Source organism: Gopherus flavomarginatus, chromosome 16, assembly GCF_025201925.1.
Source record: "Gopherus flavomarginatus isolate rGopFla2 chromosome 16, rGopFla2.mat.asm, whole genome shotgun sequence".
Lineage (NCBI taxonomy): Eukaryota > Metazoa > Chordata > Testudines > Testudinidae > Gopherus > Gopherus flavomarginatus.
The window spans coordinates 2,672,010-2,685,504 of record NC_066632.1 but is presented as its reverse complement, the minus strand read 5'-3'; the positions used below and the strand labels follow the sequence as shown (position 1 = coordinate 2,685,504).

General features: G+C 63.8%; 1 protein-coding gene across 1 annotated transcript; it reads right to left on the bottom strand.

Moving 5' to 3' along the window:
* Positions 1 to 5,712: 5,712 nt before the first annotated feature.
* LOC127035542 (proline-rich protein 36-like) lies at positions 5,713 to 8,935 on the bottom strand. Its single transcript, XM_050925550.1, has 4 exons — positions 8,866 to 8,935; positions 7,471 to 7,649; positions 6,505 to 6,826; positions 5,713 to 6,359 (listed from the first exon to the last, which is right to left on the bottom strand). Exons 1-4 carry the CDS (start codon positions 8,933 to 8,935, stop codon positions 5,827 to 5,829), a joined length of 1,104 nt encoding a protein of 367 aa, XP_050781507.1. The 3' UTR covers positions 5,713 to 5,826.
* Positions 8,936 to 13,495: the final 4,560 nt, after the last annotated feature.

The following is a 13,495-nucleotide window of genomic DNA, read 5'->3' as shown; positions in this document are numbered from 1 at the left end:
TGAGCAGGGCCCGACCCTGACCCAGGCATTGGCCTGGGGGGTCGCTAACAGCTGTGGTGCTAAAGAACTGAATTACCTGCCCCCAGGCCGAGGAAGCGACGTCCCTGGGCAGAGCTGGGGATAGAAGCAGCTTGGAGACCCCCTGACCTTCCCCCAGGACCCTGCTGTGGCTGGCTGTAGCCCTCACTCTAGCCGGGGACCAAGGCCCAGTGGTTTCCCACTGGTGCTTGGGTGGAGGAGGTGGTCAGGACACCTGGGTTCTATGCCCAGCTGGGAGGGTGAGGGGAGGGCTGGGAATCAGGACACCTGGATTCTATGCCCAGCTGTGGGGGGTAGGGGTTAGATGGGGGGGTCAGGACACCTGGGTTCTATGCCCAGCTGTGGGAGGAGGGGGGGTTAAGGGTTAGATGGAGAGAGGGGTCAGGACGCCTGGGTTCTATGCCCAGCTGGGGGGGGGTGAGGGGAGGGCTGGGAATCAGGACGCCTGGGTTCTATGCCCAGCTGTGGGGGGTAGGGGTTAGATGGGGGGGTCAGGAGGCCTGGGTTCTATGCTGGCCTGTGGGGGGGGAAGGGTTAGATGGAGGGAGGGGTCAGGACACCTGGGTTCTATGCCCAGCTGCGAGGGTGAGGGGAGGGCTGGGAATCAGGACACCTGGGTTCTATGCCCAGCTGTGGGGGGTAGGGGTTAGATGGGGGGGTCAGGACACCTGGGTTCTATGCCCAGCTGTGGGGGGGGGGGGTAAGGGTTAGATGGAGAGGGGTCAGGACGCCTGGGTTCTACGCGGGCCTGTGGCGGGGGGGAGGGGTCAGGACACCTGGGTTCTATGCCCAGCTGGGGGGGTGAGGGGAGGGCTGGGAATCAGGACGCCTGGGTTCTACGCCGGCCTGTGGGGGCGGGGGTCAGGACGCCTGGATTCTATGCCGGCCTGTGTAGCCTTCTGTGAGCCTGGCCCCGGCCGGCTCTGCCCAGCCCCGCTGCCGCCTGCGGTTTGTCCCGCTCAGCCCGGGCCCTGCCCGCTCGCAAAGCCGAGCGGCTCCTTCCCCGTGTGCGCCGCTAGGGGGCGCCCGCCGCCCACCGACCAGCCCGCGGGCGCCCGGCAGCGCCCAGTCCCGTGAGCTACGTGCGGCGGCGGCCGGGCTTCGCTCCGGGGCTGTTCCCGGAGCCTGCACCGCCGGCCCACGCAACCCTGCCAGGCCCCGCCCCGGCCTACGGGCTGGGAGCCGGGACGCCTGGGTTCTGGCGCTGCACTGCCCACTCTGGGCCCGTGCCTCAGTTTCCCCTTCCGGCCAACGCGGGGAGCCGGTGACAGGGCCAGAAACGCCACGAGGCGGCAGGAGGGGCACGTGACCGATTCCTCTGGCAGCATCATGGGAAGAGGCTGCCCGGCCCTGCCTGTAATTACCGGGGGGGGCCAGGGCAGGGGGGGGTTGGGCGCCTGGGGTTTGGGTGAGTCAGTGCCGGGGGGGTGGGGAGGGGGGCATGGGTGTGCCCGTGCGTGATCCCGAGCAACTCATGGCCTCATGCCCATACACGTGCCGTGCCTCAGTTTCCCCACCTGTACAGTGGAGCTAATGAGCCTGTCATTGGCTGGTGTGCACGCGGGAGGGACTTGCTCACCCCTGTGGCTGGGCAGTGCCTGGTGCAATGGGGCATCAGGCAGGGTCTGTGCATTGCCCAGTGTGTGTGTGTGGGGGGGGGGGGAGCTGCATTCAGGTGGGCCTGCTCGGTGCTACCGTAATATACCTAATACTACGCATTGAGCACCCGCCCCCTGGCTGGGCAGACGGATTAGATGTGTGTGTGTGTGGGGGGGGGGGGTGCAGCCTGATGCTGGCTGGCTGGGGCTGGCTCCGACGGGCCAGTGGCTGGAGCGGTGCCCACCCCAGCCCTGCAATGGAGCAACTATGCCAGGGTTTAAGCAGGGTTTTCCCCTGGCGGTTTTGCCTGGCCGGCCATGGGGTTTGCACTGGTGCGGCTCTGCCCAGGCAGAGGCCTCTACAACGGCTCTAAATGTGCCTGACCCAAAATGCCATGTGTGCGCCATGGGGGGGCTAGTAGGGCTGGGGCTGGTTTTGATGCAGGGAGGAAGCAAGCGATGGTGAGTTCACCTCCCCCCATACACCCCCCCCCTGACCGACACCCCCTCCCCCCAAGTGGCTCTTCCGGTCTTGTCTGTGCGGGGAGACGCCGGAGAACTTTTCATAGCCGGTAAAGTGAGACCGGGATTATAATGCTCAGCCAGTTGGACCTGCAGTAGACACAGGACAGAGCGTCTCACCCAGAGGCCTGACTCCCAGATCCTCTCCACTAGCCCCCCCCCCCGCCCTTCCTAGAGCTGGGAATAGCCCCCAGGCATCCAGGACCAGTCCTACACCAAACACCCCCCGCCTCCCAATCACCCAGGCCATGGGCTCTTGGCAGGCGCAGGCCGGGACTGGGATTTGAGACCGGGCAGGCGTGGGGGGCTGACCAGGATACAGTTTCAGGATGGCTCCATTTCCTTTCAGGCTATTTCTAGCTGACATTTCAGATCAAAGCGGCCCAGACAGACAACGACTTCCTGACAGGCCTTCCTGACCCCCGCAGCCCCCCACTCAGCTTCCCGAACCTACCAGCTGTGTGTGTGTGTGTCTGTGCGTGTGTGTTGTAGCTAATACTTTGCACAAGCTCAAACACCCTTTTATAACTGAGTGCCCCCCGCCCCCGTGGGTGGGCTGGGGAGGGGTGCTGGGAAAGGAACCCAGCCGGGCAGGAAGCGGATGGGTGCAGATGCATTGCGGAGGGCTCGGGTGACAGCTTTGGGAGGGACGGGGCTCCAGTGGGCGCAGGGGGGGCGGTCTAAGAGGCAGGAATCCTGGGTTCTAGCCCCAGCTTTGGGCATTGGGTCTAATACTTAGAGCACAGGGAGGGGCTGAGTGTCTGGACACCTGGGGCCTAGGCCCAGTCCCAGCTCTGGGAGGGGCGTGGGAGTCAGGACGCCTAGAAGTCCCTGCCCCTTGCCATGCCTCAGTTTCCCCTGTGTCAGTGGGGCTGTTGCCTACGCCCAAGCACAGTTCTCAGGCAGCACCAAGAGTGATTGAATTCAGGCTCCGGTGTAGCAAACTGGAGTGGGTGTCTCAGGCACAGCTCTGCAAGCTCCCCCCGCTGCCCAGCCACACTCCCTCCATGGCTTTGGCTGGGAGTCAGCTTTATAACATGGGCACATGTCCTGCTAGGGGTTATGCTGAGCCCCCTCAAACTCACTCCATGCAGGGCAGAGGGGGCAGTGACCAGCCAGGCAGGGCTAGCAAGCCTGGGACTGGGCCAGGTTTTGAGATAGTGGCAACGAGTTCCATACCCCGCTCCCCCCTGCTAGCCACGGCGCCGCGTGTTACCGGGCGAGGCCACGTGGGCACCTGCTTGCCTGGCATGTGCCCCCCACCCACCCGTTGCATCGCCATCCTGTGCATTGAGCCTTCCAGCCCTACCACCTCCTGCCTCGCGCGGCGTGGGGGGCAGGCCAGACTCGTCTAGGCGCCAACCAGCCAGTGACTCAGAGTGGGTGGGATCAGCTCCCCTTAAGCCGCTAATTGCCCGTGAGGCCTCGACTTGCTGAGAAATGTTCCTTTGCGCCATGCTGCGCCAGGAATTCGCCCATGGGGCTGCCCCGGAGGGACTGCGTGGGCCGGGGCTGAGCTGGGAGGGTGGGTACTGGGCTCAGCGGCGTGTATCTCGTTCAGTGCAACACCCTGTCCTAGCTTGTTTCGCACACCTGCAATCACAGGCATCACGTTGTTCAGCGTCAGAGCCCACGGGGAGTTGAGCATTCCTGCAGCTGAGGGGTGGCCACCCTGCCCCTAGTGCTTGCCAGCTGAGCGGGGGCAGAATCATCACCCCTGTTTTACAGAGGGGGAAACTGAGGCACAAAAGGGGGGAGGTGTGTGACTGCCCCCCCCAAGGTCATATGGTCAGTGTGTTAGCTGCAGCATCCTTGCCTAATACCTGCTCTGCCTTCCTGTGTTTTCATGATGTGACTGATTTTTCCTTCACTTCCTGTCCTAAAGAGCTATGCAGCAGCGCAGCTACCATGCCCCTGCCCCAGAGAGGGCTGCATCTCAGTGCTAGGTGAGCAATCCTTGTATAAAGAGCCCCTGTACCTGCCCCCAGAGGTGGCTGCATCCTGCCTTTCAGTGCCAGGTGAGCACTCCTCCTGCAGCATGAAGTGACAGCTGAACATCTGCCATGTTCTCCCCCCCAGAGAAGGCTGCATCTTGGTGCTGGGCAACTGGGCCCTACCCCCTTTGAGCCCCCCCCATCCCACAGGTGCTACCCGTCCCTTCTCCCTGTGTCACAATAGCCCTGCGGCTCCGTGTTCCTGTAAGAGGCCACTCCAGGAAGCCTGTGGGTCTCCCAACGGTCTCCTCTGATCAGGCTCCATGTGGAGGGTGGAGAAGGACATGGCCACCACACATTTCCTCCCACCACTTGGTTTCTTAACAGTGCTGTAAAGGAGGAACCGATACCCCCTCCCGCCCCCGCCGCCCCTGGGATGCAGGGCTGAGGCCGTACTGCTGGGCTGTGGCTTTGCTGTGGTGTTGAGGGCCTGCCGGGGGACGTGGGAAACGCCCCTCAATTCCTTCTCGTTATCCTGGGCAGCTAGGAGGGCTGGGTCTCCATGGGCGCAGCCTTTGGCCCAGCTGGATGGCCTGGAGCTCAGATGGGGAATCGGATTCCCAAACCACGCGGCTCGGCTGTACAGACAAGGTCTGCACCCACCGCTCAGACTGGGTCAGCCCGCGGAGACCCCACGCGCGCCGGGGTCCAGCGCAAGCTGCCAGCTTGTTCTCCAGAACCTCAGCTTTCCTCTCAAAAGAAGTAACAGGGCCGCTCGTGGGGACGACCTCACAAAGGCCCCCAGGTGTGCCTGAGTTTGCAGAGAGCCTGAGCCTGGCCCAGAGAGGTGGGACCTGCTGCCTTCAGCTCAGGGAGGGATGGACTCAGAGGCTCATTTAAATGGCCATGTTGTTAACGCTTTCATCCCTGCTGTAAAACGTGTGGTTGGGAACCTGGGTTAGCATCGATTCAGAGGGTAGAGCACCCCCCCCCGCCCTCCCTCCGCAGCACAGCACCCCCAGTGCCACCCTGGGGCCTGGCACTGGCTGCCAGGGGAGAGCATCCCCACAGCTTTGGCTTGGGCAGTGTTCTGCTAAGGCCGGGGGGGTGGCGAGCCGTGTGCTGAGCTCTGAGCAGGGGCTGTCCCAGCCATGCGGGGGGCCAGCTGGGTCCCATCCCCCTGACAGCAGAGAGCCCCCAGTGGGTGTCCCTGTAAGCACCAACCCTCCAGTCCCGGCTGCCTGGCAGGGAGGGGAGCTTCCTGCCAGTTAAATTCTGCGATTGGCTGGGCGGTTGGGCCGTGAACCCTTCCCCCCAAGGCTTTGCTGAACAAAGAATCAGGGCAGAACTGGGACAGAACCCAGATGGCCTGACTCCAATCCCCCCACCTTTGTTCTAACCACTAGGCCCTACTCCCATTCCTGAGATGGGACCAGAAGCCAGGCCTCCCCTCCCTCACCCCCAATCTAACCACTAGGCCCTACGCCCTCCTGGGACCAGAACCCAGGAGTCCTGGCTCCCAGCCCCTCCCCACTCAACCCACGAGGTCACATGACACTTCCACCACTCCCTGTCCCCCGCCCCGCAGGACCTCCCGCAAGAAATGGCTGGAGACTCAGACTGGTCAGCAGCGTTTATTCCAGGAGCACCGGGCTGGGCTCAAAGCTTCTTAGCTTCCCCCAGTGCAGACAGCAACACAAACCCCCCCTCCACAGCGGGGGGCTCCGGGCACTTCACCCCACTGACGCCAATTCCATGGGGTTGCCCGGGCATACTGGGAGCAACAGCGGAAGAAGGAGGGAATGGGGAAGGCGCAGAGGAGGCGTGGAAGGAGGGAATGGGGAAGGCACAGAGGAAGTAGAGGGAGGGAATGGGGAAGGCGCAGAGGAGGAGTGGAAGGAGGGAATGGGGAAGGCGCAGAGGAAGTGGAAGGAGGGAATGGGGAAGGCGCAGGGGAGGAGTGGAAGGAGAGAAATGAGGAAGGCGCAGAGGAAGTGGAAGGAGGGAATGGGGAAGGCACAGAGGACGAGAAGAAGGAGGGAATGGGGAATAGCCTGGGAGGAGGAGTGGAAGGAGGGAATGGGGAATAGCCTGGGAGGAGGCGTGGAAGGAGGGAATGGGGAATAGCCTGGGAGGAAGAGTGGAAGGAGGGAATGGGGAAGGCGCAGAGGAAGTAGAGGGAGGGAATGGGGAAGGCACAGAGGAGGAGTGGAAGGAGGGAATGGGGAAGGCGCAGAGGAAGTGGAGGGAGGGAATGGGGAATAGCCTGGGAAGAGGCGTGGAAGGAGGGAATGGGGAAGGCACAGAGGAGGCATGGAAGGAGGGAATGGGGAATAGCCTGGGAAGAGGCGTGGAAGGAGGGAATGGGGAAGGCACAGAGGAGGCGTGGAAGGAGGGAATGGGGAAGGCACAGAGGAGGAGTGGAGGGAGGGAATGGGGAATAGCCTGGGAAGAGGCGTGGAAGGAGGGAATGGGGAAGGCACAGAGGAGGCATGGAAGGAGGGAATGGGGAATAGCCTGGGAGGAGGCGTGGAAGGAGGGAATAGGGAAGGCGCAGAGGAGGAGTGGAAGGAGGGAATGGGGAATAGCCTGGGAAGAGGCGTGGAAGGAGGGAATGGGGAAGGCGCAGAGGAGGAGCGGAAGGAGGGAATGGGGAATAGCCTGGGAAGAGGCGTGGAAGGAGGGAATGGGGAAGGCGCAGAGGAGGAGTGGAGGGAGGGAATGGGGAATAGCCTGGGAAGAGGCGTGGAAGGAGGGAATGGGGAAGGCACAGAGGAGGCGTGGAAGGAGGGAATGGGGAATAGCCTGGGAGGAAGAGTGGAAGGAGGGAATAGGGAAGGCGCAGAGGAGGAGTGGAAGGAGGGAATGGGGAATAGCCTGGGAAGAGGCGTGGAAGGAGGGAATGGGGAAGGCGCAGAGGAGGAGCGGAAGGAGGGAATGGGGAATAGCCTGGGAAGAGGCGTGGAAGGAGGGAATGGGGAAGGCGCAGAGGAAGTAGAGGGAGGGAATGGGGAATAGCCTGGGAGGAGGTGTGGAAGGAGGGAATGGGGAAGGCACAGAGGAGGCGTGGAAGGAGGGAATGGGGAATAGCCTGGGAAGAGGCGTGGAAGGAGGGAATGGGGAAGGCGCAGAGGAAGTAGAGGGAGGGAATGGGGAATAGCCTGGGAGGAGGTGTGGAAGGAGGGAATGGGGAAGGCACAGAGGAGGCGTGGAAGGAGGGAATGGGGAATAGCCTGGGAGGAAGAGTGGAAGGAGGGAATGGGGAAGGCACAGAGGAGGCGTGGAAGGAGGGAATGGGGAATAGCCTGGGAAGAGGCGTGGAAGGAGGGAATAGGGAAGGCGCAGAGGAGGAGTGGAAGGAGGGAATGGGGAATAGCCTGGGAGGAGGCGTGGAAGGAGGGAATGGGGAAGGCGCAGAGGAAGTAGAGGGAGGGAATGGGGAAGGCGCAGAGGAGGAGCGGAAGGAGGGAATGGGGAATAGCCTGGGAGGAGGCGTGGAAGGAGGGAATGGGGAAGGCGCAGAGAAGTGGGAACAGGGGTGGGGCCCAGGATTCCCCTCACCCCCAGGGAGGAGGAGCCCCTTGGCTGTGGAGGAATGAGCTGGTCACGGTGATCTCCAGCCTGGCGCGGGGCTCCCCTCTCTCGGCAGCGGGGGCTCCTGGCCGGCGCGAGGCTGGAGCCGGACTCCTGTTCCTGCTGAACTGAGCCAGTTTAACCAAAGCAACTGAGTATCAGCTCAGTAGGCACAGGAGGCAGAGCCCGGGAGCGCGGCACGCAGGGCCCCCAGGAGACAGCAGCAGCGCTGGGAACGGAACCCAGGAGTCCTGACTCCCTCCCCCCAGCGCTAAGCACTAGCCTCCACCTCTGGGCCCCTGGGGACCCCTCCGGGCGGAGCCCAGCTGCTGAGGAGGCTCCGAGCCCCAGGGGATGGACTCCAGGGGGCGGAACTTAGCCACTGTGAACACGATACGGGTGCAAACTCTGTTCACAGGTGAGCTAAGCCCTGCACCCCGGGGTCGGGCGAGCACTGGGCAGTGCTGGGGGGGCAGCTCAGGGCTTGGCCACATACCCCCAGCCTCAGCTCCCTCCCCAGCTTCTGCTCCCCCCTTCCCACAGCTCCTTCACCCTGGACCCCCCTGCTTGCCCTCAGCTCCCTGTCCCGTCCCTGAATCCCCCTGCTCCCCCATACCTGGCTCTGGGCTGAGTTACCGTGATGGGGTGCGCTGCTCCTCTTCATCTCGGGGCTTGTGCAGCTGGCAGCAGAGGGCGCGGTGGGCCCACCCCCTTAGTCAATCGGTCTCCTGGGCGCTGTGACCCGCTGCCCGTTGGAAATCCCTGGCAATGTGATTTTGGGTGGTAGGATAAAAATCGCATCACCAGGAACCCCAACTGGCAGGGGCAGGAGAAGCTGCCATGGCTGCTGTCCCCGCTGGGTGGGAGAGTCTGAGGGGACCCCACGCCCCAGCCAGCTGCTGAAAAGACAAGAGAGGAAGGAGTCAGCATCTGGGGAGGTGTCCTGGAGTGTCTGGTGATTGCTGAGCAAAGAGCAGGGCAGATACACAGTTCCATAGCACCTTCCATCCCCCAGCACTGCGCCCTATGCTCAGATGCGGTCACCTCTGGGGCAGGGCACAGGGACCCGTCATACAGGGATCCCTCACCTGCTCTGCCTGTGAGATGGGGCATGAGGGCTGTTTACGCAGGGATCCCTCGCCCAGAGATGAGATGCAGCTGGCTCTGGGGTGGGGGCTTTTCATACAGGGATCCCTCACCTGGCACACCTCCATGCAGCACAGCGCCCCCTAGTGCAGCACTGGGGCCAGTGCTGACAGCGAGGCGCATACCTGCTCCTCACAGCTTAAACTTGGGAAAGAGCCCTCTGCAAATCCCTTGGGACAGGGGCCTCCCCGCGCCGGCTGCAGACAGGCCTGGGGACAAGGCCGGTGAACTCTGACCATTCTCTACCTCCCAGGGGCCATGGGGGGCAGAACATAAGTTCCAGCAGCCCAAAGGCCGCTCTGACTTACCCCAGGAGCTGGGCAAGATCCCCCAGGATATTAGGAGCAAAAAGGTGACTCCAAGTTTCTCCCTCCCCATCTCCTCCTGCCTCAGCCTTGGGAATGGACCCAGTCAGGCCCCAGGCCAGGTTTGCATCTCTCTTAGCTGGAAAATTGCCCCCCCTCTCCCTGCCCCTCCCTCACAGGGGCACAGACCCACTGCAGTGCCTGACATGGCGAATGTCCTTAGGGCTGGTGTGGGGGGGGGAGAGGAGAGATCAAGGAGTGTAAAGAGGAGGATGCTTCTGGTTTTCATTCAAGCAGCTGTGAAATCTGGCGGGTCCTGCACCAGCTGGGCCCCTGAGCCTCCGCTGCGGGGGTGGTGGTGGTGGTGGGGGCTGTGTCTGAGTGTCCGGGGTGGGGCGAGCAAATGCAAGAGGATCTCGGGCACCAGGCGGCCCCAGGGAGGCGGGAAACACCCAGGGCCCACTAGAGTGTGTGTGTGAGGGGGGGCTCGAAGGGCCCCCGACCAAGCTACCCCGGATTGCGAGACCAGAGAGCAGCGAGTGCTGCAGGCCTGGGGCACAGGGCGCTGCTGCCCACCACGGCTCTCCAGCGGCTGCTGGTGACTGCACCAGGCTTCCTCGCAGGCGCGCGCACACACACACACACACGTCACACCTGCACTTTGTGACGTGCAACATGCACAGAAACCACCCCCACGCCAACCCCCCCCAGGCAGATCCCAGCCGCCCCCCCACTCATCACACTGCCCCCCCACACCCACGTCAACCCCCCCAACAGATCTCAGCCACCCCTGCACTCATCACACTGCCCCCTACCCACACCAACCACCCCCCCAAGCAGGTCCCAGCCGCCCCCCGACACCCACGCCAAACCCACCACCCCCCAGGCGGATCCCAGCTGCCCCCCCATACTCATCACACTGCCTCCCCACACCCACACCAACCCCCCCACTCCCCAGGCAGATCCCAGCCACCCACGCAGAAATCTCTCGCTCACACGGGCACACAGGCTCAAATACACATCATCTCGCACGCACACGTTCCCTCCCAGCATGGCACACGCCCTCTCACACACGGCCCCGGGGCCAGTGGGAGTGGGGGCTGGCAGGCACAGCGGGTACGGACGCTGAGCAGAGGCAATGGGCAGTGGGGGCTGGTAGGCACCGCGGGTACGGACGCTGAGCAGAGGCAATGGGCAGTGGGGGCTGGTGGGCACCGCGGGTACAGACGCTGAGCAGAGGCAATGGGTAGTGGGGGCTGGCGGGCACCGCGGGTATGGACGCTGAGCAGAGGCAACGGGCAGTGGGGGCTGGCGGGCACAGCAGGTACGGACGCTGAGCAGAGGCAATGGGCAGTGGGGGCTGGCGGGCACCGTGGGTACGGACGCTGAGCAGAGGCAATGGGCAGTGGGGGCTGGCGGGCACGGACGCTGAGCAGAGGCAACGGGCAGTGGGGGCTGGCGGGCACAGCGGGTACGGACGCTGAGCAGAGGCAACGGGCAGTGGGGACTGGGGGGCACCGCGGGTATGGACACTGAGCAGAGACAATGGGCAGTGGGGGCTGGCCCCAGCATCGCCGCTGGGCTGGGACACTGCCCCTTCCCCACTGCAGGCCCGGCCGGCCCCACGACCCGGCTGGGCTGGGTGCCAAGGGGAACTTTGCAGTTGTGCCCACTGTGAGGAAGTGACTTTGCGCCCGCTGCGCTGGGCTGACGCTGTTTCCTAGAAGCCAGCGCCCGCCCGTCAAACCACAAGCCCATCCCCCTCTGCCCGGCAGTGCTGGGGGCTGAACCCTTTCCCCCTCCGGGCACTGCCACATGGCCCATCATCCTGCCTTCCCACCCCCCAGCTCACTCCTTCAGCCACGCAAATCCACAGCCTGGTCACGTCTCCGCTGGGGGTGCGGAAGAGTCGCCCAGTGGCAAGTGCTTCTCTCCCAAAGCCTTTCACAGTCAATTTGTTAGTCTCTAAGGTGCCACAAGTACTCCTGTTCTTTTTGTACACAGAGAACACGCACCCGCCACAGAAACGCAGCCACCTCTGGGGTGCGGCGCGCGGGCTGTTTACACAGGGACCCCTCGTCCCGTGCTGAGATGCAGCTGCCTCTGGGGTAGGGCGTGGCAGCTGTTTTCATCACAACACAGCAATGCTGCCTGGGGGTTGCTCATCCCACCCTGGCGCAGTTGTTTCCCTGTTCCTGGTGCCTACGGAGACAGGAGGGAGCGATTTTCTACATGGGGGAGCTGGGTACAAGCCCCAATCTCAGCTACTCAGCCCCCGGGCAGCTCAGGCCCCAGGCCAGGCAGAGGAAGGCAGCAGCCCTTTCAGCATCGCTCCCCCCACCCCGTGACTAGTTAGAGGAGCAGCTCTGGCTGCACCCAGCCTGCATCTCAAAGGCCAGTGGGTGTGAGCTGGGGGGAGCAGGGATGCATTGACAGGGACTCACCAGCTGAACAGGGACATGGATTCTGTCTGGAGGGGCAGGGGGTGCCCAGTCCCTTCTGGATTCACCGCGTGAGGTCAGGTCCCTCTCTGAAATCCCCTGGGGGGCAGATCCACCTACAGCTGCTGGGAGGAAGGGAAGGCAAGGTGAGCGGCTGCCTGTCTGAGCAGTGACTCTCCCCAGCCCCCTCATCCCATCAGAGACCCCCAGCTGATCAGAGATCCCCCCCCCTCGCTCCATCAAATCAGAGAACCCCTCCCCCAATCAGAGACCTAGTTCCTGCTCCATCCAATAAGAGACCCCCATCCAATCAGAGAACCCCCTCCTGCTCCAACCAATCAGAGACCCCTCCTGCTCCAACCAGAGACCCCCATCCAATCAGAGAACCCCCTCCTGCTCCATCCAGAGACCCCCATCCAATCAGAGACCCCCACCTGATCAGAGACCTCTCTCCTGCTCCATCTAATCAGAGACCCCCATCCAATCAGAGAACCCCCTCCTGCTCCAACCGGAGACCCTCATCCAATCAGAGAACCCCCTCCTGCTCCATCCAGAGACCCCATCCAATCAGAGACCCCCACCTGATCAGAGACCCCTCTGCTGCTCCATCCAATCAGAGACCCCCATCTGAACAGAGACCCCCCTCCTGCTCCATCCAGAGACCCCAGCTGATCAGCACACACCCCCCCACACATCATCCCGAGTCCCCACACCTAAACCCCAGCCTCCTTGGGAAGATTCCCCTGGAGCTGAGTCTGCTCTGAGACCAGGAGCTCGGGGAGCCAAACCTGACGCTTAGCCCTCCAAGCCACCCCATGGACTCAGCCCTCCCCTTCCCCTCTGCCCCCAGGACTGCCAGCCTCTTGATTCTGGAGCAGTTAAAGATGGCCCTAAAAATAGATTTTAGAATGCACTGAGATTAAGTGGCAGCTCCGGAAACCCTGTCTCAGCCGGGTGGGGCCCTGGGCGTTCAACTGTTTCCAGCCATCCTGTCAGAGCTAGTTTTTATTCGTATGTATCAAACAGGACGAGCTCCCGGGGCCCCTCCCAGCTTGGCCTGCGATGGCCCTGACGGGGCCCCGAGCTCCCCCAAACCAGGATCAGCACCCAAGCTCAGCACTGGGGCCTCCTCTGCCCCCACGACTCTCTGCCCTAGAGCCCTGGTCTGCTCCAAACGCTGCCTGGCTGCAGCGAAGGATGAATGGGAAACTGAAAAGAGCGAAGACCAGAGTAGGGCAGGATGGGCTGTCTCTGTTCAGGAGACCCAGGGCGGGGCTAGCAGGGGGCTGCGGGTCGGGAGTGAGGGGCGGTGGCAGAGGGGGGGCTGTGGGAGCCCAGGGCAGGGCTAGCAGGGGGCTGCGGGTTGGGAGTGAGGGGCACTGGCAGAGGGGGGGCTGTGGGAGCCCAGGGCAGGGCTAGCAGGGGGTTGCAGGTCAGGAGTGAGGGGCGGTGGCAGAGGGGGGGCTGTGGGAGCCCAGGGCAGGGCTAGCAGGGGGCTGCGGGTTGGGAGTGAGGGGCACTGGCAGAGGGGGGGCTGTGGGAGCCCAGGGCGGGGCTAGCAGGGGGCTGCGGGTCAGGAGTGAGGGGCACTGGCAGAGGGGGGGCTGTGGGAGTCCAGGGCGGGGCTAGCAGGGGGCTGCGGGTCGGGAGTGACGGGCACTGGCAGAGGGGGGGCTGTGGGAGTCCAGGGCAGGGCTAGCAGGGGGTTGCGGGTCAGGAGTGAGGGGCGGTGGCAGAGGGGGGGCTGTGGGAGCCCAGGGCAGGGCTAGCAGGGGGCTGCGGGTCGGGAGTGAGGGGCACTGGCAGAGGGGGGGCTGTGGGAGCCCAGGGCAGGGCTAGCAGGGGGCTGCGGGTCGGGAGTGAGGGGCACTGGCAGAGGGGGGGCTGTGGGAGCCCAGGGCGGGGCTAGCAGGGGGCTGCGGGTTGGGAGTGAGGGG